Source organism: Falco punctatus, assembly GCF_963210335.1.
Source record: "Falco punctatus genome assembly, chromosome: 10".
In the NCBI taxonomy this organism is placed as follows: domain Eukaryota; kingdom Metazoa; phylum Chordata; class Aves; order Falconiformes; family Falconidae; genus Falco; species Falco punctatus.
This window is the reverse complement of record NC_137590.1, coordinates 29,834,363-29,861,240: the sequence shown is the minus strand read 5'-3', so window position 1 is coordinate 29,861,240 and position 26,878 is coordinate 29,834,363. Positions and strand designations below refer to the sequence as shown.

The following is a 26,878-nucleotide window of genomic DNA, read 5'->3' as shown; positions in this document are numbered from 1 at the left end:
CACTATGTGCCTTCCCCTTCCTGCCTCTCCAGCAGTGCCATGACAAGGGATGCAGAGCCAGCCGGAGTAATCCATCTCATACCCAGACCCAGCCTTGCGCATCTGTTGCCTTCAGGGTAATCCCGGGCTACAGATGTATGCTGGAAAGTTTTAGAACCTCCAAAGATCCCACTCAATTTCATCAGGCAAAAGACCTGGATAATCACAAACACAGTAAGACAACCCAGAACACAAGCAGGAAATGAAAGCTTATCAGCAAGAATACTTCAGCTCTACACATCATGGAAAACCAACTTAAAAGTTAGAATTCGGGATGTACTATTTAGGCCAAGATAAATGCATTAAATGATGTTAAAAGTGCAACTCGCTTGTTATGTTGCCTTCTTAAAAAGCTCTGGTGGCTTAAAGCAAGGTGTGCAGAAATCTTTTGCTGGCAAACTAAAAAGATTCTTGGATTCATCCTAAAATATCCTGCATGATAAACCAAAATCTTGCAAAGCCACAGAAAGGCAGCGGTAACTGAACAGGGGCTCTTCAGCATATCAACTGGCATTACTTACAGAGGAAAATAATTAGTATTACTTATCACCTTCCTAAATTATTACATTAACTTGAAATCCCAGTAAAGATTTAGCAATCCTGCATTTCAGAAAAGCAGTTCTATTATAAAGCCATATTTTTTATTACAACATTTTGTGCAGAAACCCTAACTGTAAAGCACAGTTGACAATTCAGCACTATCAAAGTAATCTAAAATCATCTAAATGCCTTCCTAAGAGGTGCAGTAATTACGGTTTAACTCTGATTATTTTTTTTTAATACTGTCTTTTTAAAAAAAATCTCTAAACACTTCAATCCTATAGCTCACTACAGTTGACATAAAGAACTATGAGGCATTATTCCTGAAGTGGCATGCTCCAGAAGATAAAGCCTAGAGTGTCTGTAACATCTGTATCAAGATAAATTAAAAATATGCATTCAGTGGTGAAGATACAAAAAAATCCAGAGAAGCGCAATGCCTTCGTTGATCCAACATGGAAAGCCAAAATTTTAAGTCTTATGAAAAGAGGGCATGAAAACTATCAACCAGGGAACAAGTTACATCTACAACAGCATTACTCCCAACAAACACACACATGCACACACAGTCTAGTGTTCAGCTGCCATGGCAAGGAGAACGGCAACAGTCACATCAAGCAGCAAACAAAGGATCTGGCAGCAAAAATGTCAACAATCACGATGAATGTCAGAACTCATGCAGTATCTATCTGCCCACTTCCTTTAACCATCATGTTCCTCTTCTTTAACTTCACCAAATAGCAATGATGATGCAAGCTATATCTATAAGGGAAAGGAAGGCAGCCTAAGGAAAGCAGTGGGACATAACGGGCAAGGGAATAACCAAGGTCTGCAGAAAGTTCAGACTACTTCAGTCATTAGACCCTGTATCCAACAACTCTCCCGCGTTGCTCTGGGCACAGGAAGGTGTGGGTTTACTTTGCACGTGGAAGAATCAGTAGGTAGCTAATGTAGAACTATCAGGGTTCATCAGCAGGGGAGAGGTAAAAGCTGGGATTGGTGGAAGGAAAGCCATCTTCATTACTAAGGTCAATTGAGAAAGAAGAGTTCTCCTTGGGTCATTATTGATAAATAAAATAAAATGGATAAAACAGCAGGCTTTTGCATATTTAATAAAGGCCAGAACACACAGAGAATTGGTGGTGCTTTTGTGTTAGGCCTTTGGTTGGGGTTTTTTTTTGTTGGTTTTTTGTGGTTTTTTTTTTTAACTGTGGATCATAATATGAGATGCACTGCACTTCCTCCATCAGGCCTCTATTATATTCCACCACTCTTTATTCCACCATTCAGCACCATCTGCCAACATCTGCAATCAATCCAAAGCATTAACCTTATGTAGGGTTGGCCGTCTGGTGGTCTGAAAGGCCCAAATCTGAGTTGAAGCAGAGTATGCTGATGCTCTGTCTTCTAAGACGAAAGCAGTACAGCTTCTATCCTAAGTGATATACAAGAGGGAAGGGAAAGAATCACATGATAAATCTTCACACAGAGAACTGCTACATAGTTTGAAGGAGAGCAGATTTAAATGCTGGCGCTTGGGTGCTGGGAACAGAGATAATGAATTACAGTTGTCTGGATTATGTACATTTATTCTGCATGTTCTTTTAAAAAACGACAGTTACATCTTCACTGTCCTTGCTATTCCTTTGTACAAAGGAGGAGGAAAGGATAAAAGCCTTTCAAGCTCCATCTAGTCCCACACGCGACTCCAAACAGAAGAGCACAACAAAATTATTAATTTCATAGGAAAACACCTCTAACTAGTGCTTGACAATAGTCACTTAACTATCCCTACACCATTCAGAAAAAAAACACAATAGCAAGTTTTTTACTCTCAAAAACTAAATTATCCTTCATGAAAACAAATTCCCCACACCACATCCCACCGACAGCACCTTTGGCACATGCTGCCTTCTAGTCGACACAACTTCACAAACAAAAGTACTAACAACACCGAAATAGTTCATTCACCATCCTATTAAAAAAATGCCAAAACTCACAAATCAAACCAAAACCCCAGGTTAAATGGAAAGAGTATCCCAAGAAGTCATCTGTGGAGCACATCTAGATGTATGCTTGCACATAGCCCACAGCAAAAAGTGAAGACAGACAAGGGGGCAGTAAACGACATAAAAAGGGCTGGGGACACACACACAAGTATTTTAACACATCTACATACACACAAAAGGTATCCTCTGACACGTGATTTTAGGGAAGTGTGCTCAGATAACATACAGGATTATTCGTTCCTCACCTGTTTGACTTGCAGACCATGGCTCCATATCCTCTCTAAGAGGTCACACAGACTGGCTATAAGGGTATTCTCTTCTACACCTGTGATATTCACTTCACCATGACCTAGCTCCACAGCTTCTCGACCCATCTTTTCAACCAACATCCGCTTGGTCTCAAAAAGGAGAAGGCAAAAGAGTTAATTCTTTCTGCGGGAACTTTCAAGATCACTTACACTTATTAAATAGCCAACAAGGAAGCACACAATAGCAAGTATCTGGCAGAATAACTGGGTGTACACAGTACTTCTGAAGCTAGTGCATTTCTTCTACCCCTGTTTTTCAAGCCATGGCAGCACCAGTGTTGACCACTTCACTGGTTCTTCCACTTTTCTGACAAGGGGCTTGCAAAGGGGCACATAAGCCTCCACAGAGTAACCCCAAAGGGAACAGCAGGCCACACGCTGACAAGCTAGAGGTGCAGCAGCGAGGCCCTGCAACACACGTCTTGGGTGGGTTTGAAGCCTGGGGAGGCTGGACCAGGAGCAGCACACTGTGTCTGTCCCCTGCCAGGGGAGGGGAACGTGCCCAAGTGCTTCCAAGCAGCAGGGGGATAGGTCATTCCTGTAAGACCCTGTTTTACCAGATGAGTATCTGCATTTAAACCAAACCCATTCCGGAGCGTCTCTCTTGAGTTTCCTGATGAACCACACGCTCCCAAATAGTGCACAATTTCATACGGATCACCAAAGCTCTAAAGTACAGTCCCCCAGTCACAATATATTAATCATACAGTTATCTGGAGGGGGAAATGACCAGGGAATCACTTCTGCTCTTCTCCTACAGGTTTTTTCATCTGAGAGCTACTCTAGAATAGCAACAAAAATGACTAATACTCCCTTGGGCACCTATGCACAGTCCTAGCTGAGACTAAGCACTCCAAGTGAGTCTCCAGCTTCTCCTCCTCCTCACCTCCCCTGGTAATTTCTCTCTGCTAATGGCAAGCTCACTACATTCACTACAGCTGCATTCCCACGGTGAAAGAGCCAAGTCTGTCCCTACGGATTTTCACCCTCATATGCCCCTATTAAGTGAAGGTGATTATGTGGACTGTTTCATACATACGGAAAACTAAAGTGAAATCAGAAGTAGATGCATGTATTAAACATGGTTTTATGAAAAGTTGTATACAATTGCTGTATTATCTCCACTGACGGAAGGCAAGAATGTGTCTACTTGATAAATATTCTCTTTACCGTGCTAATATAAACATTAACACTTAATTCAGATTAATATATTGTCAAATATATAATGGTGAAGCATGTCAACGAAGAAATTCTACATTAGTTTGTAAAGTGCTTGAAAACTAACATTTCAGAAGTTTGTTAACCCACATCCTTCAGTATGATACAAGCTCCTACATTTTCACCACAACCTCCTCTTTTGGAATATTCACTCTCATTGAAATAGTGTAATCTCGTTAGTGAGAAGTGAAATACGCTATAATAGACATGGGCAGCAGGATGATGAAGACCCATCAGAGTATTCAATCACTTTCTAACATTTCACATTCTCTGTCATAAATCTGCTTGATAGTTTCCACTCCTTGTAGAATTTCTCAATGTTATCTCTTAATGAATTTCTCATTACCATGCAAAAATCTTCACATGGATACCAGGCAAAAATGTTTATAGACACAAAGCAGAAAGAGATGGCAGAAGAAGGGGGTTCAAACACATTGACCACGAAATAGTCCATAAAGGATGGCCATGAGCTGCAAAAGAACAGAATTATTCTCTGTATTACCTTATTTCGGCATTCCTTCAACAAGCCTTCTACAAACTTCCAGTTTGTTTGTGCAATTACCGATGGGGAGAGGTTAGACAGTTTGGGCTGCCGAATAGTGCTGCCCAGATTCCTGGCTTCTTGGATATACTTCTGTATTGGGGTAGAAAATTGACAAATACAGAGAAAAGCACAAGTGAGACTACTTTGAAGAGAAAAGGGTCAACTTATCTTTAAAACCCACCCCTGTACAATGAGGGGGAAAGGATCACGTGGTCTTTCAGAAAAGGCCCCTTGTTACATCCAGCACTCTATTGGGCTGAGACCCTTCAGGTACTATTTCACCGGAGATCAAATCCCCGTTTACATCAATTAGTATTAGAACACACATTGCTGAGTAACAAAAATGCAACACAAACTGCCAAGGATATTGAGATGCATAGAGATTCAACTACTCCGTCCACCACTGAGAACTGTCTTGTTATTTTTTCATATAAAATGACAAGCTTGTAATAATTACCCAGACCAAGACGATTCGAATGGCACGCTGCTTTACATAGGGATTGCAAGAAAAATTTGCCTGCAGCTTTGACAATACCCAAGATCTGTGCCATGCCCTGCATTCCTGCAGATCTCCTGTTTCTCACCCACCCTCCCAGGAAGCAGCTGCAAAACGCTACACACAGCTCTCAGCTGTGAACCACCTGCATTTCTGAGCAAAATGATTTCCTGAACTCACTATACTTGAAAGAGCTTTTCTGCTCCTGTTACTGCCATCAAGGAGTTGCCATTGTTTACACTTCAGAGACAGTAATATGACAAATGTTTTGTAAGCCAGGTGGATTGGTTGGGGCACAGTTAACTGTGAATAAGCGCTAAAGAGAAAATCCTGTACAGGCACTGACAGGATACGCAGCATTAGTACACATTTCAGATTATCTAGGTAACTTATCTAGCTTACACTGAAATAACAACCAACTGAAAACTTGGCAAATAGACAGATCTGTCCAACATACGATCTTCGCAGAGGGAAAACCACACCTTCTCCATCAGCCTTGCAACTAAACAGCTATGATATATACATTATATTGTGCATCTTTATCCAGAACTATGATTAGAGTCATATTGTGCATTCAACATACCAGATAACGCTCTGAGACAGATTTTATACAGGGCATGAAGGGCCAATCATGCTGGTCCCAGTCTAAACAGAACTGCAACTGAAGCTCTGACATGGAAAAGTCCAGGTGCTGGCAGAACAAGTTGGTAGCAAAAAGCCAAGCAGACCATGTAAAGTGAAAGTGGTAAGCACATATGAAGTAATAAAAGCAAGCATGCAAAACAGAAAAGGAAAAGAGTGAAGACATAATACAACGCAGAACTCCCAAGCATTCAACATAAAAATCAACTTGTAAGTAATGAATCTGAAAGGAAAAAAGAAAAGATGGCACTCAGTCATTGGATTGGTATAAACTCTGTCTCCACTGGGCACAAAGATTTTCAAGTTAAAAGCCACTAAGTCTCAATTCCACAGATTTTTTGTTGCCTGCTCCAAAGCTTCAGTTTCTCTACAACTCACAGCACTGCACTTCAAAACCATTGCCCCCTGCCCAGCCTGACCTCCAGTGTTGGCCTCAGAAGGGCCCCCTCCCCGTTCTTTCCAACTTCACAGGAAAGCCTCTGGTTCACCTGGCAGAGGGAGGGCAATGTTCATTCAGTATTATAGTTAAAAAGGTACAGCACAAAATGCTAAAACACCAGCACAGATTAATCTGGCAGTTGGTACCCTCACCTGAACATGTATTTGTAATTTTTAGTACTGTATAAATATCGTAAATTTTATTCCTTGGAAATTATTTGCCTTGTGTGACAGAGTAATTCCTATAGAATAATCAACTTGTGAGGAGTTAGTTAAAAAGTAAAACAAACAAAATAACCCACAGGCTACAAGATTTTTGCCTTTGTAATTACCTACTTGGCATCCCAGAAGTTTGTATGTGCTAAACATCATAATTGTTAAAAGCAATAATGATGTCACAAATCAACTAGTCTTCATTTCTGTTACTTCTAAGTACTTTAGAGTTATCGGAATATACAGAATACATCAAAGCCAGAAACTACTCATAGGTTTTTTTATTATTATGCAGACATTCTTCTATTACATGGTTATGGATGACATAGGCAACACTATACTTAAACAAACTTTTAACAAACCAGTGAGAAAATTCTGGCAATGAGTACACAGGAAAGGAAATTAAACTAACCACTACCATAAAAGGATGAACTGGACAGACAACGATACTTGACTTTGACAACACTACCCTGACACAAGGCTACAAAGTTCCAATTAAAGCTTTTTTGAAGGGTATTTAAGCAAGGCAAGAGAATACTGTCTTCAACAAACAATATACATTTAAAGAGAAGTGAAGCTTTGGGATTACTACACACAAAAAAAAATTCTGAAATTTTAAACCAGATGATTCTTGGAATTACCTGTACATCAACATCCAGTATAACAAGTTTTCAGTCTGTATCACACAAATCAGAAACTGTACTGTAATTAGTTCACACCACCCAGATCCTTCAACATCCCTTCACCACAAAGAATAACTGTGTCAGCTGCAGAAGCACTGGTGGGAGAAATTATCAGTGCTGTGTTGGAACAGGCAGACACAAACCCGACAGCACCGGTGGGGTTCACATTCCCACCTTCACAGGAGGTTGTGTGTCCATTTGCCACCTTAAGACTTCTTTTATGGTCTACAGAAGAAGAACAGGCAACTCCAAAACGGCAATGCTTCTGATTTTAGGATGAAATTAATCACTCTCTGGAGGTGGTTATCTTTCCTCCATCAAACATAAAAAAGCAGCACAGAGTGACTGAGTTATTTAGAGACAGGAAACAGCTAAAAACAAAACTGTTAAGGTTAACTCCCCTCTTCTGCCTTGCCTCCCTGCTTTCCCCTCCCCTTCTATAATCTTTACAACATGTGATGACATTTTCAGGGAACGCTCATAACACTGGATGACATTTTTGTCCTTAGAGGGGGTAAAAATGGTGTAACTTTGAGTAAGCAAGTTAGATATTTTGGTCTGCTAAGGACCACGAACTTAATTTGTATTAGATACACATAAGGGAGGAGCAGAAACTGCAAGGAACTGTCTAGACATTTCATAAAGGTTACAGAGCATTATTCAGGCAATTAGGGAGGAAAAAAATAATCAGATCTCTATAGCTGAACAATTTTCACCTCTCTCTGATCATTGTCAAGACGCAGGTGCTCTGTGTGTTGCTTCTGTCTGTCCTTCCGCCTCCACTGTGCGGGAGCATTTCTCTTCGTCCACCTACAGATGGAAGAGTATTATTAAGCTAATGTCAAGAGTTAGGTGAAGGGCAGCGGCAATGAGGGAAATAAGTAGTTTCTATCTAATTTTATATTGAATACATTGACATCAATTACATCAAACAAAGCACAGCTGCAAATACATACGGGCAAACAAAGGATTTCAGAAAATTAGATCATTATACACTTGCTTTGTGTTTTTCCATTATTTTACGATACCCAGTCACAATTAACACCTTTTTCCTTTTCTTTCAAAGTTCTTCTAAGAAGATATTCTAAAATACTTGCTAGGCCTTAACTGAGATCCAGTAAGAAGATCTGCTTTCATATTGACAGCAATTATAAGTAACTCAAAGTAAATCAACTATAACCTCAAACATAATAGGGCTTTCTTAAGTAAATTTGCCTCTGGAAGCCCAGATCTTAAAAAGAAAAAAGAAAGAATGCAAGTGATGTAACAAAAAAAACCCCACCACACACAACCCACCCATACAATCTGATTTGATCTCACTTTAAAAAGGAGACACTGAATATGCTTTCCAGCACCTCTTGCCCTAGGTTACTCACTTGTTGCTTGCTGGTCCAGTGGATAAAACATCAGACTGCAGCTTGGGAAAAAATCCAAGCTCATATTTCCCTTGTCCAATTTTCATGTCCAGCAAGTGTGGGTGGACTGCAGTGTGATCTATTTTTGCTAGCCTTAATTCAATAGATTTCTCTGAAACAGTAAAAAAGTTTATGTTTTTTAAAGTTGTCTTCATCAGACATGTATCTATAATCACACATGCTCAACTAAAAGTGGATCTCAAATTTAGCAGGGGAGGTGGAAGTTTCTTACTGACCCAAACAGGTACACTAAGTACAACAGTATATTAAACATCAAAGAACTGTCACCAAAAGGAAAAAAAATGTTTATATTCTTAAGGTCAAACATTTTTCACACAAGGCATGCAGGAAAACAGTCAAGTTCAATTAAACTTTAGAGGAATTTCATCTCACATCTCAACTTCCTACATAACATTTAGTTCAGCTTTGCACCTCAGCTTTTTTGGTCTATTTTTTTTGAGGTTTCAAAGCATGAATTGTTACTTAACTTTAATGTCTACAAAAAACAGATGTGACTAGTTGTATTTTCTTAAGCATCAAGAAAGTGGCTTATTACTCTTACCAGCCTCGTCAATGGTTGTGCATTTTTGATACATAGATGTGCGCAGAGTTGGTGTCCTAACGTTTAGCAGCCTGATTTTATCCACTCTAGAATCAAATACTCTCAAAATAGGGTCTTTATCATCCTCATCGTGGCACATAATCTTATTGTCAATAAAAGATGCAAACATTTGGGTCTCCAGGAATCTCGAGAGGAAAGGCAAGTAAGGTTCAGGCTGGTCGGACAAGAAAGATGCCTAACAGACAAGAAGAGATAAGAGTGTTTGGGAGTCTGCAGAGAGAGTTACATCCACCAAAAGCACCGATTTTTTCTAATTAAGGATGTATGAGAGAGCTTTGGTACCACTTAAAGCCTAGTTTTATTACACACACCAATTCTATCTCTGAAATAGTCTACATGAATTCTAATTCATGACAATCACCTACTATACAGCACAGTAAGTATTAAACTGTGATTTTAGCATTTCCTTAATTTTCTACAAATTTCAGCAGAATCCCAGCAAACCACAACAACAGTACCACAGGTGCAGATATTATGTTCCGCTGGCTGAGCTCAAAGCTTATGAAGTTGATGAGAATCCTTCCATACAATTTGATGGGAATCAGAGTAGTGTTTTAGCAGGCAGAGCTGCAACATAATCTTCACCCATGTGAACTACCCTGCTGACAAGTATCTGATCTCCAGTAAAGAAGACAGCAGCAAAATTTGAAGAACGAGGTCTTGCATTCCCTAGAAAAGAGCTAGGAGGACACCGGTGTGTATGTATGTGTTACATGAGGTCGTGGCTTTATTCATTAACATATTCAGCAATTCTTCTGGTGAAAAAGATAAATATCCTTTTCACTAGTAACATTTAACCTTAATGTAGAGGTTAGCAATAAAGTGAGGTTTTCTAAGCTATTTCTCTACTGTAAGCTGTATTCTTCTATAATAAAGTAAAGATACTCTTTTAAGGATATTAAGTGTGCTCATGTATATATTTTTCCTCATAATACACATGTGACTTTTTTGGGGGGAACACTGAAACTTAAGGAAAAAAATTACAATTTTGACAGTACTGTTTTCCATTTCACGGCCCTGTAAACAAATTCTTAGGTTTGAGTACTGTTTTACTTTTTTACATTGACATATCTTCTTATTACAACTTACTTTATCAAAATTTTGCATCTGTTCCCTGTTAGTAAACCAAGATTCCTTGTCCTGGCTGGGTTGAATGACAAATACTTCATAATCTGCAAACATTTGCGTAAAGCGGTTGGCAAAAACTTCACGGATTTGAATGTTCAGCTGGTAAATCTTGAATTCTTCTTCATCACACTGAATTTTAAGATCCTTTTTGCTACTGGTCTCCTCTCGCACCTCCAGCTGAGAAGGAAACACACAAAAAAATTGTATTGTTGCTTTGCTAGGTATTCTAGGTATACTAGATCTTAATCTGCCATTCAGCTGCTACTCCTTAAGTTAACATCCCAATTAAAAAAACCCAACAACTTGCAGTTTCAAGCACTGTAACAGAACAGCAACATTAAAAAAAAAAATCTAGAAAAAAATCTTTGCCTACAAAAGCTCCAGTTTCAATAATAAACCATAACCTACTTTAGTACTGGTTGCACTGGATATGCTTTATATCGAGATGGGATAGATGGCAACCATATACATACCCACATATGCCATACACTTAACTTACTACTTTTTACTTTTTAATCACCTGCATAGGCTTTTTAGGGGGTTTTAGTACTGCTGCATTATTAGGCAAATACTTATTTCTGCCCAGTCTAATACAAGTCCAGGTTTAGTGCCATTACAGTTTAACACATACCAGCCTCCAAATGCAGACAGAATGCACAGCACAAGGAAGCTGTATATGTCTAGTAGCCTTAGCAGCATAACACACAATTCATCACTACACAGCCCAGAGCAATCTTTGAAATAAAATGCATTTTTAGTTAATATGTGGGCTAAGATTTATGGGAACAGCAGCTGAGATTCAGATATTCAATTTGTGTCAGTTTTGATAGGAATTATCTAGGAAAAAAATAATCAAAGCCACAAGCATTCACGCACCAGTTTGAATGCACATTTGCTACCCCTGCCTTCATTAATTATTGTAAGAGGCACCACCACACATAATTAGATATAACATCTACAGCTTACATCATTGGCACAATGATGCAGTTGCTGCAGCTGTCCCATGCTTCTTTAAGCACCTTGGTTACAGCAGTCGAAGGCCAGCCATACATGGCATCGTATAGCCATGCTCTCTGCTAGAGAAAGCTTTGCTATTCAGTCATTTCTTCTAATCGCATCTCGAAAATAGCCCTTGGCATCTATACATTCCCCATTAACTGGGTATTTGGCATTAAGCAGGTTTTTTTATTTACTCATTTGAGAAAATTTTGACAGTTATAACCTATACATGCCTATCATCACAAAAAAAGCTACTAAAATGAGACTTCAACTACTATGGAAGAGAGTACAGAGTAGATTAGGGCCTGAATGTGCAAAAACTTACAAGAAATTAAGAAGCACCATACTTTTCCCATCACTTCCCAATCCACTCAGCAAAAAACCAAATGCTTCTTACCAATTTTCTCCTGAACAAGAAGACGACAATGCAAAAGAAAAATCTGAGAAGAGGAACACAGCTGATTTGAGCATCTAATCCTGTCCAGTAACCAAATGCTTCTTCCTGTACCCCCCCAGAGCTCCCTCCCCACCCTACTGTAGGTCACAATTTCTGCCTCTGTTCAGGTCCCACCTGTAGCCCAACTTACAGTCACATGGGTAGGAATCAGACCCAGCAATGAAGAACCAGTCATGATAATTTAAACATGGAAGAAATAAAACCTTTGCTGAGAAAATCTTATCTCCATTCCCCAAAGGCCCAAAAAAACCCCACAGTAGTCTTTCAAGTGATACCTTTTATGCAAAAAGGGCCAAAACTTTTTTTTCCCAATTCTGATCACCCAAAAAAATCCAACCAGAGTCACCACGAGCTGTGCATATTCACTCACTGGGAATCAGACACTAATGCATTTTTACAACATCAACCAGAATAAAGCATCACAATATCCCTATGGCAAGCACATTATATACAAGCAAAATTACAGATATTCTACACACAATGATAAAAAAAAAGAAAGATGAAAAAAAATATGAAAAAAGATAGCTGTAGAAACCAAGACTGGATTCCAACTTCACAATTATCTGGATGTCAGTTTTAGCTATGTAAAACATAAGAAATTGGTGTAAATTTAGAATAAATCTTAAACCCAAGCATATACAAGGCAAGGTGTATTTCAAAACAAGTTATCATGGCAAAGAAACTGGAGGATAGCCAAAGGTCTCACTAAATGCTGTGGGCCCTCTCTCACCCAAGCTTGCCCTTGTCTCTAGAGATGTTCACAAGGTTGTGAACGTGTTAACATAGAGTTCTCCCTAGTGAAGCCAGACAAATGGCGTCCTCGGACAATGACTTCAGACCAACTACTACTGCAGGGCCAGAGAGAATGCAGATAACTTCAAAACTTACCTTTTCCAGACTCACACCTGTTCTTTTAACAAGTGCTTGGAGTCTTGCAATAGTCTCATTTTCCTTTAGCAGCTCATAGGAATTCAATGGTGAACCTGCTATGTTCCCATTTCTTTTATCAGAAACCAGGTCACATGCTCTGAGGCTCTTCATCTTGGAGGCACTTTCACTGCAGTGAAGGTTTCCCTCGGGTGGGATTCCAAAAGCCATTAGTATCTCTGAAATTTCCTGAATGAACTCAAGTTTATTTGGGAATTGGGGTAAATCTTCTGGCAGCTCAATGAAATGGTTGTCTACATCCACAAAGCACAGGTTAGCCTGGGATTTAATTTAGAACAGGATACTGTTACAATATCACTAAACACAAGGGTCACATCTTTATTCATCTTTGGGGTTTGTGCTTATTAAAAGATTCAAATACACTTGCATTTGTTTGGTTATTTTCTAAAACAGACTTGCCCCAGACATAACCCAACTGGCTGGTGTGAAGAAAGCAGCACAGCCCTACCTCTTCAGGTCTTTCTTTAGGAAAGAAAACTCATTTTAAAGTTGCTTACCAGGTACAAAAGAGATTGTAGCATATACTAGGTACAGGTATGTGAATTTTTTCATAGATGAACAGCTAGATTTTAACTACAGGATATTTGCAATACTATTTTAAACACATGCATATGTGAACAGGTGACTGCCCACTGCCTGGATTATCAGTCCACTCTAAGAGATGTGGTGAATTCCATTCTAAAAGGTACACTGATATTGCAGAAGCTGCAATAAAGTTATCTTCTCTTTTTTTGTAAGCAATTTGAGAACTAAGGCAATTCCTTCAATGAGTTTAGAAATTTGTTTCCAAAGGGAAAAATGAATTGAACTAGTTTCAATTCTCTTTTCCTGTATCAACCCCTATCTCATTTACCATCAATAAAGACCAAGGGGAAAAAAAAAAAACAAAGGAAAAAACACCTATGTGGCTTCCACAGCAACATCAAAAGAAGCTAAGCATCTTTCAAGCATTTTTCTCACCCTGTAGTTGGTGAGGAAGGGGTTCCCCTTTCGGCTTCTGCATTGCAGAATCTGCATCAAACATTTTCATGATATTACATACATCACAGCAAGAACCCTGTTCATTATGTGGAATCTACATGGTAAGTTATGTATAAAGAAGAAACAGTGCTTTTCGGGAGAAGCATTTCAGGTTTTCCTCACTGCAGAATAAATATGGATTGTCACTTTTCCTGTTTAGCCTTCCCTATACCAAACCCCTTCACCCAGATTACGGGGTAGTTTTGACCTAGCTTCACTGCATTATTTTAGGAGACACCTGAACTCAAGTCTCACTATACCTTTGTAGCAAAAATACATACCAAGTCATGAAAGCTAGGAGATCTCCAGTTATTTCTTACAATTCAATAAGTGCAGAAGGAAGCACTCTCACAACTGAATTGGAAGAAATTAACCTCACACTGAATGAATGATGGATGATCCCAGAAATCAGAGCAATGTATACAAACAGCAAAGCATCAGTAAGCACAAAGTACTTCCAATAGGATTTTGCTGTGGGATTGATCATGGGTAGGCTAGGATAAGCTGTACCTGACAAGATCCCTTCATTTAAGTAAACTGTTGTGAAGACAATCATTTCATACTTGTGACAGAATTAGCGCTCTTGGCATTTCTACTGAACAGAGCCGAGATGTCAATTCTCCTTAACACACAAGTATCTGCTGTGTTTGATTTCTTGAACTTCAACATTAAAATTTTAAAAAACACCGTCATTCTTAAAGCAGAACTCCACCGGACATACTACACTATATTTGCACAGCACTTTGCATGAAAAAGTCCAATTTATGCTCTGCTACAATGTTACCCATAGTTACAAAGGTAAGCAGAAGAATTCCAGTTCTCCATTTTTTGATGTTTTAGCATTTTAGTACTGGGATTGATTTCTTAGGCTCAAAGGAACACATAAAAAACAGTTTAGTAGCTCTTGTATAGATCCTTTACTGTAAATTCAATCCCAAATTGAATTAGGTCTTACAAAAGGACCCAAGGTCAATAAATAGAACGAAGACCTTTATTCTGAAACAGCTTCTGGTGCACCTTAGAAGAAGTTTTTATTTTTTAAATAAGACAGGTTGGTGGTGGTCAGATTTCCCCAGTACCAGCATTTCTCAAACACAGCGGGCGGTGCGTGTGCCTGCAGCAGGCTGGGGATGCAGGCAGAGCGCATCCACTTCTCCCTCAAAGAAGCATTTGGCACAAAGGGACAGTATGGACACAAGAACTCTCACGTTTCAAGCAAGTACCTAAATTTAGGAACTTCAACATTCCTACAGTACACACGGTTCTGTGATGATCAGGATTCAAGTCAGCTAATATTTATCAGGAACGCTGTAAGGACTTCAAGATATGAGAGAAATCAAGCCTTGAACCTAGGCACAATGACTACCAATTGGTGCTGAGGGAAAAACAAAAAATACTTAATTCGTCACAAGCTGTCTGTGAAACAGCAAGACAGACTCATTAACAGACTCTTCAAACAATTTAATTGTATTACTTCTTTTCAAAACTCTCTTTAAATTGATGTCTTTCAACTTGCCTTCTGTTTTGTATTATCTTAGCACAGATTCTGCAGAAAACATCGCTCTTCATTAAGCTTGGCTGTACCTAAAAAGCACTTGGCCAAAAACTAACCAAAGGTTAACTTTACCAATATAGAGATTCTAGTCCTCAACTAAAAATAAACCCCTTGCCAACGAAGAAAAAGCCATAATGCTTGCTGAAATTGCTTAAAAGTATCTAGGCTCATCTGCCTAATTCTTCCAATCAATAAAATACCCCTTCTGCAGGGTTTCTCTTTAAGAGCAACAGACATAGTTTAAACTCTCTCAGCCACTAATGATGATTGCTTATCATGCAACTTACTATGACACTTCCCAGAATTTGCCCTATATAAGAGCATTAAAAAAAGAAGAAAAAAAAAAAAAAGGTTAGTGTGCAGCAATACTCTAAAGAGTGTAAAGAATATTTCTGGGGACACTCTACAATTATTCAGTGCCTGGTTAATAACCCCTAAGACAGAGGACTACCTAGAGCAGCACCAGCAAAGGAGATTCAGCAGATGACTTCAACTCTCTTAGGGAGACTGAGGTCACACTCACAAACTACATAAGCACTTCTGAGAGGGCCATGTTCCCCAAGGAACAGAAATGGCAAAGTCACCTCCCTTCACATGCCCTCAAGAGGTACCAAAACTACATTTTTCTGTAAAAATTAAATCCTAAGTAAATAAACCATCAGTAACAGACACCAAAACAGTAAGTCTCACAATGCTGCTACACTATACAGATCCAACAGAACAGAGTACCAGTAAGGACAGAGGGGGCCTCTCCCTTAAAAAGCAAGAGAAATTAAATGGCACATTTTTTTCTTCAGTCATAGCCATCCAAAGCATTCTGCATGCTAGGAACTGGGCAAGTACACAAAGCAGAAAAACAGATGAGTTCTCTGACCACAAAGTTTTAGTTATTTTGTTTCTGGAAGCAGCACAGTTGAGTGAGCTATGAATAGTTCACCGCTCTGTACGTAAGCCTCCACGGATACACTGATCATCACTTTACACATACAAAATTAAAATGATATAAAGACTAGATACTTAGCAACATGTGTCAGTAAACACATAATTGAAAGAGAATCCTTAAGTCAGCTTCTTGGTATTTCAGGTCTCTAGAACAGTCAAATATGGTTGTATTTGTTGCTGAGGTACCAGTTTTCTGACCAAAATAAAGCCTCGGATAGTTACACACCACTTCAATGACAGATTGTCACAAGAGGACACACAACAAAATGTCCTCCTGAGACACTACACTAAGGAACAAGGATGTCGCATCCTAATTTAAAAACTTGTTTTTCCCATAAACTTTTATCATTGCAAATAACAGCGTGTCCAGGTGAAAGTCTTACAAACCTCAGGAATGTGAATGCAAGCAAATCAACGTTCACGTATCTGAGGCCAAAGCCTGGTCTCCCGAGGTCAATGTCACAACCTCCCACTGGCTCAGTGGGGTCTGGACTACACCCGTCACTTGCAAAGCCAGAGGACAATTGCAATTCTTTAGTTTGACCTCAAGCACAATAAGGGCCAAACCCACACACTGATCTAGCCAGGCCTGCAACAAGCCCACATCCTTCCTTTCAGCTCTGTTCAAAAATACTGAAGGAAATTATTTAGGTTCTGCCAAAAGGACATCTAAGGAGGAGCTAACATTCACTAATAACGAGTAAGCTCCCCAACCTACTGACAGCCTAAAAAGAAAATATGCTTTATTTAAAATATTAATATATAATTACATGGTATGCAAATAGATGTCTACAGCTATTTAGAACAGTCAGTTCTGATAGCACAATCACCACTACTTGAATTCTCCGTGCAACCCAGGTGCTCAAAGTATATGTCCCATACAGGTTTTCACATCCCCTCCTAGACAGTTAGATTGAAACACAGTTCTGAGTTAAGGCTTCTGCTTGAATACAGCATTGGAAAAATCAAAAAGCATTCATCTACAGCATTTCTACAGCACGTAGCACCTTTGTGCATTAGGTTTCAACCTTACAAATAACCACCCACTTCACTTAACGTGCAGAAAACATTGACATGCAAATCGATACACACACAGCTAGCTTGTGGAAAGTGTGTTTACAGTGGTCTTAAATTCTAAAGGATGCTCCCGTGCCATTCCTGTAAGCAAATGGTGAGCTTTTGCATTTATTCTCAGCACTGCTGTTCTTTGTACCAACGCAGAATCTGTGACTGAGAACAACTTCTTGCTGCAGCTTTCAGAAACATAAATTTAACTCAAGTGGCTGTTTAACACTGAAACACAGGAAAACATAAAACATGAACTCTGTCAATAAATCTGCAGTATTACCAAGGATCTATCACACCAGCAGATAGTCTGAGAATGCATACAAAGCAGTGATTATCTTTCAAAATAATTATCTTGGTCAGTCTGATCTAAATGTGTTGGCATCAAGAGGAAAAAGGGCTTTTCAAGAGATCTTTCTTATCTTCTAAAACAACATACAAAAATAGAAGCCTGCAGAATTTGTTAACATTTAGCATTTAATCTTTTTAATGGTTGAAATAAAAATACTGAGAGCATGTATCCATCTTGTACTAGTAGAGAACTGGATTTTAGCTTTTAAAATCTTCCAGCTTTTCTAAAAGAAAAAGCTATTGCCCAAGACCCTTGGGATAACCATTAAAACCAAGCTTTTTTTAACAAGATAATAATATTGTTTGATTTAACCAGTGCTGAAAGACTCAATCTTCCTAATTTCCACTCAAAATAATTACTATTTCCATCATTCTCCTGCATTACAGTGGCAAGATGCACATGCAAATCCAGTATCATGAATCTGCCCAGATTAACTTGCTTTTAAAAATGCATGGCTATAGCACTGCAAAAGTGTCTTTAAAAGGAAATTCAAAGACACATCAAAAAACAATCTTATGTTAGTACTTGCTATGTTTATGATCTGCAAGAAAGCTAGTTTAACCACTTTTTCTGATCAATTTTACCGATAAAGAAACCACAGTTCTACCAGCAACATCTGAAATGGCTACATGTTCTTCCCTTCCCCGCTGATCTCTGCAGCACCTTATTCTAGCATCACTTTGCCCATGTCCCTCCCTTTCTCTCTGGGTTCCTTACAAGCCTCTTATGCAGCTATCAGTGAAACCACAAGGATGCTCATGCATACAGAAAGAGCCCTAAGCAAAGCAGCAATACGTGTAGGAACAAGCTTAACTTCAAGTGCACCGTATCACTGACACGTACCAGAAACTCGCCCAACCCTACAGTACGCCTTCGCTACAATTTTAATGGGCCACAGAGAATCAGATCTTCAAGTTGTTGGTGAACTTCAATGAATTCCCCATCAGGCACTTTTTTCTGAAGTACCCAAGGGATAGTCTAAACTCAAATTTTGTACTAACGCTGAGGATTTAATCATCGTCTGACAAAGCATCAACTTCAAGGATACAGCTGGACTTCCACGTTCCCATGGTAAAGCATTCCTTTAAAAGCACTAGACGTGACCAAAATATGGGAGGCTGCCACTACAGGTAAACCAAAACAAGCCTTATGGTATACGTGTGCAAGACTTAAACCAAACCTGACCAAGTCAGGACAGATAATATTTCTGCATATATTAACCTAAAACATTATGAGCAAAACAAATTAGTATTTTAAAAACGTCATTATAAAACCACAATCAAGAAGCCTACAGTGACACTGATGCATCGAATGCTACGCTAGATAGCAGTGTTATGTTCTTCCACAGTGCCCTTCAACTGAGAAGCACTAACTAGGCTTTCCATCAAAGCTCACTTCTGCGGCCCTTGTCCAAACTAGAGATTGCTTTCTTTAACAGCCACTGTCCCGTGAATCCCTGTAAATAGATTAGCAACACAGACCACAGTTTATGCAGTTTCAAGACAACAAAAAAGACTTTTTTTGCAGAACTTGTAATAAATAAGAACACAGAACAGCTCTTCATACACCATTTGCAGTTGGTGAGGAAAATTATGATACTTGCCGCGTCTATGAATCAGAAGCCTAGACGCAGGCCTTGGAAATTAAGTTCCTCATCTAAGCCTGATGATTTCATAAAGGATCACATACTTTCCAAACTTTAGAGATAAACAATGTTAAATATTAATATCTCTTTTGTTACTGATGATAAATCTGTCTTTACTGAAGTACAACCAATAGAATCCACATGCCCTCTTCCGCTGCTCTAGAACAACACATTTTATGCATGTTCCTTGTCAGCTTCTAATGTCAGGAATTAACTGTAGAGCTTCTCTGGCTCTCTAAGTGAAGAGTATCTGAAAGCCTAATCATAAAGCGAAGTAGCTTTGAGATGCACCTGTAATCTGCAGTGCAAAATATATTAGAGCTGACTGAGTAAATTATTAGTATCAGAAATACTGATACTGACCAATAGTTTCACTTAGTGAGACCAGTATGCACTTTAACTCTGCTTTACATTGGAAAATGGCCCATTTACATCTTGTTGCAACAGCAGGTTTTGGGGAGGCAGGGGTTTGTTTTGGTTTTTTGTTTTAAAGTAAACTCTCTACAATGAAAATCTCAACAACAGTGAGCTCCTGATCTTCCCAGTCTAATTCGCCTCTCAGATAAGCAAATCTATTGGTACAGGATAACTTCTTAGTCATCTTTGAAGTCTCCAGCACATGTTCAACTCCATTTCTACGTCATAGATACATTCCCAGCCTGTAGTGCTAAGGACTTCACCAGTTCACAAGAAACCTTAGCTAGCGTTGACTACCAAGGGGATTTGTCAGTTTAAGTCTTACTCACGCTGTACCAATTTTTAAGAGCACACTCTTCAACTAGGAAAGAGAAAAGCTGAACCTTCAGAAGGACAAGGTTAAGACCTGCAGCAAATTCTATCACAGGGGAACACCACTCCTGCTATCTTAATCCTGTGTGTCCCCTCTCCCTGCCCTCCCAGACAATTCTGACCTCTAAGATACTATCAAAAAAATCTACTCCTCCAGCTTCATAAAAGGCTATCTGTAAAACAAAACGTAAACTGAGATGCCAGATTATTTTTTATTACTAATCTAATTTCATTTTAAAAGTCTAAAAATAAATCAACCGCCTTACTTTAAACCTCCAAAGTAAGCTGATAAAGCTCTTCAAAATAATTTACCTTTTAAACAATTGAAATACCTATTTGAAATTAAAATATGTTTATTTAGTTGGAAGTATTATAGTGATTTCAAAATGATTTACAAAAGGAGGACAGTCACTTCACAACAGTGAAAAAACCCATGGTGCGTATTAACATGCATATCCACATATGGATTTTACCTCACCAGCTACTCCCTCTAAAAAGTATACTAACCATATCAATTAGGCCTGTCAGTACAAGCAAAATTTTGTAAAGATGTAGTAAAACAAAGCAACAGACAGTTTTCATGGCAAGAACACAGACTACTCTGTTATTAATTATGCCAGTGTAAAAAGAAAGAAAAAAGGAAGAAAGAAATCAAGAGATTAAATACTTGAGTTTTCATAGAAAAAAACAGACATAGAAAAAAAAACCCCACAGTTTGAAGAGAAGTTTTCCTTTGAACTTGCCAGGAAAAACAAATGAGAACTATCAGCATATGGATTTGAGAAAAAGAGCAATGTTGGTATGGTGACCAGACTGGAGGTTCACAAAAATATCTTGTCTTTAATTTCACGCAGCTTTTTTAAGATATTATTTTTTTTTGCATCAAGCTATGTTGCAGCACTGCTTGATAAAAAAAATAAAACCCACCACCACAAAGTCCTCTGCCTGTCACACTTCCGCTTCCTCAGTAATGTAAATGATAATAGAAGAAAGACAACAACCAGAGAAAACGGCAGAGATTAGAGAATCCTACCAGCGCCTGCAAGTAGTGCGTTTCCCACAGTTTACTCCCTCCCTCCCCAACAAAATTACACCTACAAGTAAGCAGACTCTAGCAGGGGGCCAGAGCTGTGTTGTTCTGCAGCTAGTGACTCTGCAAGCACTCGCTTCCCACAGGGTTACCTGATAGAGGGGTCCGGCTTCCTGACAGCAGCCAGCCAGACCAGCCAGACAGCGTTTGCTATATACAACAGCAAATAAACCATTCCAGGGCGACGGATGCAACAGCCTCACGAGCCAGGCAGACGCCAGCCACACTTCCCACACGTGCTCAGTGGCTCCCGCTGACATTCCCTTTGCTACCTCAGGTAGGGCTCAACCACCCTTGTTCCCCTTATCCTCACAACTAGCCACAACCCTAAAAAGAATATTTTAACAGTGGGATAAAGTACATAAAAACAACCTCTAAACAGTTTGAACGTAGCGCCTGCCCCATGTATGAGTTGCAGAACCCTTACAGACCACCTGCATCTCCTTTATGCAGCGCCTGGTGCTGACAGAGCCTCACCACAAGGGAGGGCTTCCCAGGCACTATCCCAATTAGCACCAGTATATGCTGACATTTTGCTGCAGACTGAAGGATGCATTCTAGAAGAAAAAGTCTGAAATAGTTTTGGTGCAGGCACCTGACAGGCTGAGTCTGTGCAAACCAACTCAGAAATGCAGCGCAGGGAAAGCCAGCCTAACGCCGCGCAGCCAAGAACCAGCACGGTACAGCGCTGGAGCCAGTCGAGGTTCGCTCCCTGGCACCACATGGAAGCTGCTGCACAGCCTTTTGCCACAGCTGGGGGTTCATGCTGCGCTTGCCTGCGTTTCCTAGCACTACAGGGCTAGGGATAAGTTTTGCAGCACAAAAATATCATTTCTGTAATCCCACCACATCAACACCTGTACAATTAGTTTAATCAAAGCACACAATTTTCAAAACAGGGATTTATCTATCTATTTCACCAGACTTTCTCCAGCATCTCCAAAAAATAAAGTAAGCATTATCCCAAACCAGAGCCAGCAAGAACTTCGTAACAGCTGTTACAGTTAGCAGTAGTGTTTTGGCTCATTCCTCCCTTCCCTCATAGTCGTGTACAATATTTAAACAATCAAGACGAGCTCCTCTCACCTCTTGAGGAAGTTCCAGCTTAGACCTGTCATCCAGCCCATTAGAGTGCAAGCCCATGAGGTAAGGGACAGGAGCATCTAGAAAATGAAGGAGGGATGCTGGAAGGATAGGAACATACACATGCTGCCACTGAAACGGAAACATTAGTGCTGTGATGGTCTCTGCCACAGTCATCAGTCTCTGATAATCTGAAAAAGATCAAGAAAAAAAAATTCTTTCACAACCATTTTTAAGTAAATGAAGAGATTTAAGTTAAAGACATGAGAGCTTGCTTTAAAACAGAAACCACAAAACCCACTACTAGCTGAGCGGCATGTTAATGAAAGCCCAGACTTGTACACCCAAGCACATTTTGCTGAAACAACAAAAAGAGCTCAACGCAAAGTAGGTCATTTTACAAGTCATATGGAAATGAGCAAATTGAGTCTCAGCATCCATTAAGTCACCTTTGCTACCTATAGCAGAGTTACCAGGAACACCAGTTTGAGTATGGAAGCAGTATTGTCATCAGTTAAGAAACACATCGGAAATAATTTCTCTTCCCTGTGCTTACGGCTTTCTGTGGAAGCCTTGGATGAAACCCAAGGCATCTGGTATGTCTCAGATAAACATTTTTCAAAAGAGCATTTAAATGTCTATAAAGCATGCTGTATAGTAGCCAACCCAACAGCGCGACCAAAATAACTGTGTAACAAATAAAAAGCATCAGCTTCATTTATCCTTCACAAAGTGCAAGCAAAGCCTCAGTTCAATGTACCAACAACTCATCTCCTAGAATTCAACAGCAGTGCTAAATGCACCTGTGCCACACGCACACCAAAAGGTCTTTTCACTCCACAGCTGGTGGATGGAGCAGTTAACGCTGCAGTATGCTGGGCCAACACCTCACCCTCCTCTTTTGTACTACGGAACCATCTTTAAACATTTTTTCCTATCTATGCAGTGTAAAGGAAGAGGCAACACCAGATGAACTCGGGGCGTGTGGTCTAACACAACCGCTGATTCCTTTCGAGCTGTCAGGCTGGACTAAGTATAAAACAAGACAAAACAATTCCTACCTTCCATCAAGCTATAAATACAGTACAAATTAGAAGCATAGGATGCCTTTTTCACTACTCAGCAACAATATCCAATTCCAGCTAGGAAAGGGAGGGGGAGGGGGGAAGTAGGAGGAAGGGAAAAAAAAAGTATCTGTATCCTTCATATGTGTGTTGGGGTGTGGGGTATGCATGTCTCCTAACATGTTCATAAAACTACAGAGAGTATGAAACTGGAAAAGACACTTGAATGCACAGGTTCAGGTGCTGAGGTTTCTGAAGCTGTTGCACACTGTCGCGGAGTGCAAATGAAAACTGCAGGAGTAACATCTGTTCTAAACAAATGTTCTGGAAAAAAATTAAGCTTAACTGTGTACTTCCTAAGGTTATGGCTTTAATTCTATCCTTTAGCCATCCTCCACTCAAGACTTGCAGACAGCAAAAGACAGGAGCCAAGAAATTAAGTTCCTGGCATTCATGATAAATTTTGCTTGAAGATAAGAGTTGCAGAGTTTGGGGTCTGCAAATAGTCCCACAACCTAAGTGGAACTGAGCATAGGTTTTGCTAACACCAGTCCTAATTCTGCAATCTAGGCTTTTGATTTTTCTTTTGAGACCAAGCTCTGGTGGTGGAAAAGGTGACTGCACAGAGCTACCTGTCACTGCCCCACAACAGATCTACCATGACTGAAGCCTTCCAAACAAAACAAGAAAGAATAGCTTAAGCAGTTTAAAGTTTTTACTAAACACTTACTCTGACTGAAACACATTAGGGAACAATTAACCAACATCACCAGCATCACTCACCTATTCTGCCTGGATACCAGTTTCTGCCTACACAACTACTTACTGGTTTGCACCTTTAATCACAACCTGACTGCAAAGAACTGATGAATTAATGATAAGCTTTGGGAAGAAGAATCCATTCCATACCCTATTTTCTTCAGCTTTAAAAGGAACTTTAAATGCAGCTATAGATATACAAACATTCCAGCTGGTTTGCACTCAGCTTGTTTATTTGAAAGAACAAGTCTCAGAATAGAAACAGTGTTTTCCTACTACACAACACCTCCCCTGTCTAACACTGCTGGCTAACTCAAATAGAACTTCTCCCTCTGCCATTAAGCTAACTTTAGTATTAGCCTTTCAAATTAATTACAAAGTAACATCAATAATTCAGATTTTCTATCCACTCAGCAGCTACCTCCTGCAAATGAGTTATCTGCAAATGCAGCTCTCTGATCCTGGATATCCACACAGCTTCGGCCATTCCCAACTATTTGGCCCACACGGTCACAGCACGCAAGGAACAATGACTACATTCTGCAGGCTTTATGCAAGCCAGGAGCTGCTGGCAAAAGACAAGGCCAAAGGCAAGAAGCCTGAAAACATAAACCAAAATAACTTACTTGTTTTCTTAAGTTACACCTATGCTGAGAGGGTACGGAGTTACTTTCATTTTAAAAAAGAAGCGAGCAGCACACACTCCTCATACCAAAGCATTCCATAAGATTTAAAAATAACAACAACAACAAAAAATTTGGAAGAGGGACGAAGCACTTCAGTAGTGGTCTTGCTCTTGCTTTGGAAACTGGAATATGCTTATTCTGGTGCAAATGCCACAGTCTTTTGGCCTTGTGCTGTACAAGAGCACTGGCAGGGAAAAAACAACATACCACTAGGGCGGTATTCGTTTGGAAAGTACTTAACGATGCAAGGAAAAGAAAATCCACTGTTTTTTAACATGGCTGCTGAAAAGCACAGAAAACCACCAATTTGTTCTCCTAACCAATTACTGTAGGTAAAATACCTTACCCTTTCAAGTGTGTATGAGGAGTTATTTACGCTAGTATTTATCTGTATCTAGTCTATCTAGACATTTTTGTTGATCTGTAAAAGGCAAGTAAATCCAGGAAAAAGAAGAATGGAGGGGTCTTGGGTCTGGAACAAGAGGAGCAGGATGGGAACAAGGTGGCACTGTAAGAACCGTGATTCCACCTCTCCATTCTACCGGAGAGAAGTCTACCAAGTGCCTACAGAAATTCTCTGATTTGGCCAAATTTAAAACATGACATGACCACACTCTGGAATATTTTTTTCCTTCTAATCTTCCTACTTCGCAGTTCACAATGAAATACTGTTGTGCTTGTCAAGTAATTTCCATTCCACATGCAACTCCCATATTGCTGCTTTAAGCAGAGAGTCGCTCCTACAGTGGTGGATCATTACCACAGACAAGTTAGGGCATCTTCAGAAAGCATATGGATAAACCAGAAAGATGGGCTACTTGCCAGGATTAAGCTTCTCGTTATCCTGAAGGTGAACAGAAAGGCACAAAATTTTATATGCAATCCGTATGGACAGGCAGCATGCAATGCAGTTGAGCCATCAGAATACAGCCTTCCCTAAAGAGATTGCTTTGGGCATGCTGTTCATAGCAGAAAGCGTGGTATAAAAGAAACATTTTTTAATGAATTTTTCTGAGCACAGCTCAGAGAAAACATACATTACTTCAATTGGGCCTTTCACTTAAAAAAAAAACAAACCTGTAACTGCAGTAATAACAAACTGGTTAGTACAAGCAGTGGGTCAAAGTGCCTCCTGTTTGCATTTACTTCTGTGATTAAAGATGCCTGCACCAAGCAGCAAGTTTCCTGAATCATTGGAGGCATAAGAAGAAAATGTCCTATCTATGAGATTAGAGTTGGTCAAAATAGAAACTGTTTAAGATCACAGTCTGTGGCAGTGGCACATCACACTTCTCCTTTTATTTTTTTTAGCTGTTTAGAAAATCATCATCTCCAACCAGATTTCACAGCTGTCTAAATTCAGGGTGCCCTTTTCAGAAGAGCTCTAAGTGCTCCACAGAGATAAGGAGTAAGTCTATTTTACAGATATAAGAACAACATAAATTGCAGGAATACAAACCAGCTCCCACAGGATGACCTGTGAGGGCACTACTGAAGGCCTCCAGCAACACTGTCTCTCTGCCGAAGTTCCTCAGCACTGGCTCAGCACTAGGAGTAGTTTCAGATTCTTCACTGTCTTACAGGCACCTGCATTCCTCTAACACTTTTTCACACGAGAGACAACTCTCTCAAGAGGACAATCAAATCGAGGTATTCATTCCCTACATTTGGCTTACACTGCCTTACACTTAAAGGCTGTGCCAATATAGTGGGACAAAAGAAGAATTTCCAGAAGCACAAAGTCAGAAACATGTCAAAGGAATCTTAAAGCAAAACACATTCACTGCCAAGTGAAGTTACTCCTATTCCAAGGACTGACTGCAAGTTAAGATGCTAAAGAGTTTCAGAAAGAATTTCATTTGGCAGCAAAGTCCTCCAAGAGTTTTGGTTGGTTTGGGGTGGGGTTTCTTTGTTTGTTTGTTGTTTTGTTTTTTTAAAACTAAAACTTACAAGCGAACCCTCTGATCCTGACACGTACTGTTCTAAATCTGAATCCACCCAACGAATATTGCAATCTCGTATGATCTAGGAGAATGAGAAACGATCCCAGCCACCTCAACTGTTACAGGTTTGAGCACCAAGAGATTTAACAAACCTAAAAACGTTTTTAAAAGTTAAGATTTATATTC

At 39.6% G+C, this 26,878-nt stretch overlaps 1 protein-coding gene across 4 annotated transcripts in view; it reads right to left on the bottom strand.

Annotated features, from left to right (window-relative positions):
• The window catches only part of DENND5A (DENN domain containing 5A), a 68,621-nt gene that overhangs the window by 17,932 nt on the left and 23,811 nt on the right, over nt 1-26,878 (bottom strand). For 2 of the 4 annotated variants that reach the window (XM_080404629.1, XM_080404630.1), the window contains exons 5-12: nt 22,244-22,431; nt 12,640-12,957; nt 10,257-10,472; nt 9,108-9,342; nt 8,507-8,657; nt 7,847-7,940; nt 4,617-4,748; nt 2,834-2,986 (exon numbers count right to left, since the gene is read on the bottom strand). In XM_080404629.1, coding sequence (XP_080260755.1) covers nt 2,834-2,986; nt 4,617-4,748; nt 7,847-7,940; nt 8,507-8,657; nt 9,108-9,342; nt 10,257-10,472; nt 12,640-12,957; nt 22,244-22,431 — 1,487 coding nt within the window. Of the gene's footprint in view, nt 1-1,909; nt 2,015-2,833; nt 2,987-4,616; nt 4,749-5,737; nt 5,846-7,846; nt 7,941-8,506; nt 8,658-9,107; nt 9,343-10,256; nt 10,473-12,639; nt 12,958-22,243; nt 22,432-26,878 lie in introns of all 4 variants that reach the window. The other 2 variants (XM_080404631.1, XM_080404632.1) reach the window with 2 other exon arrangements.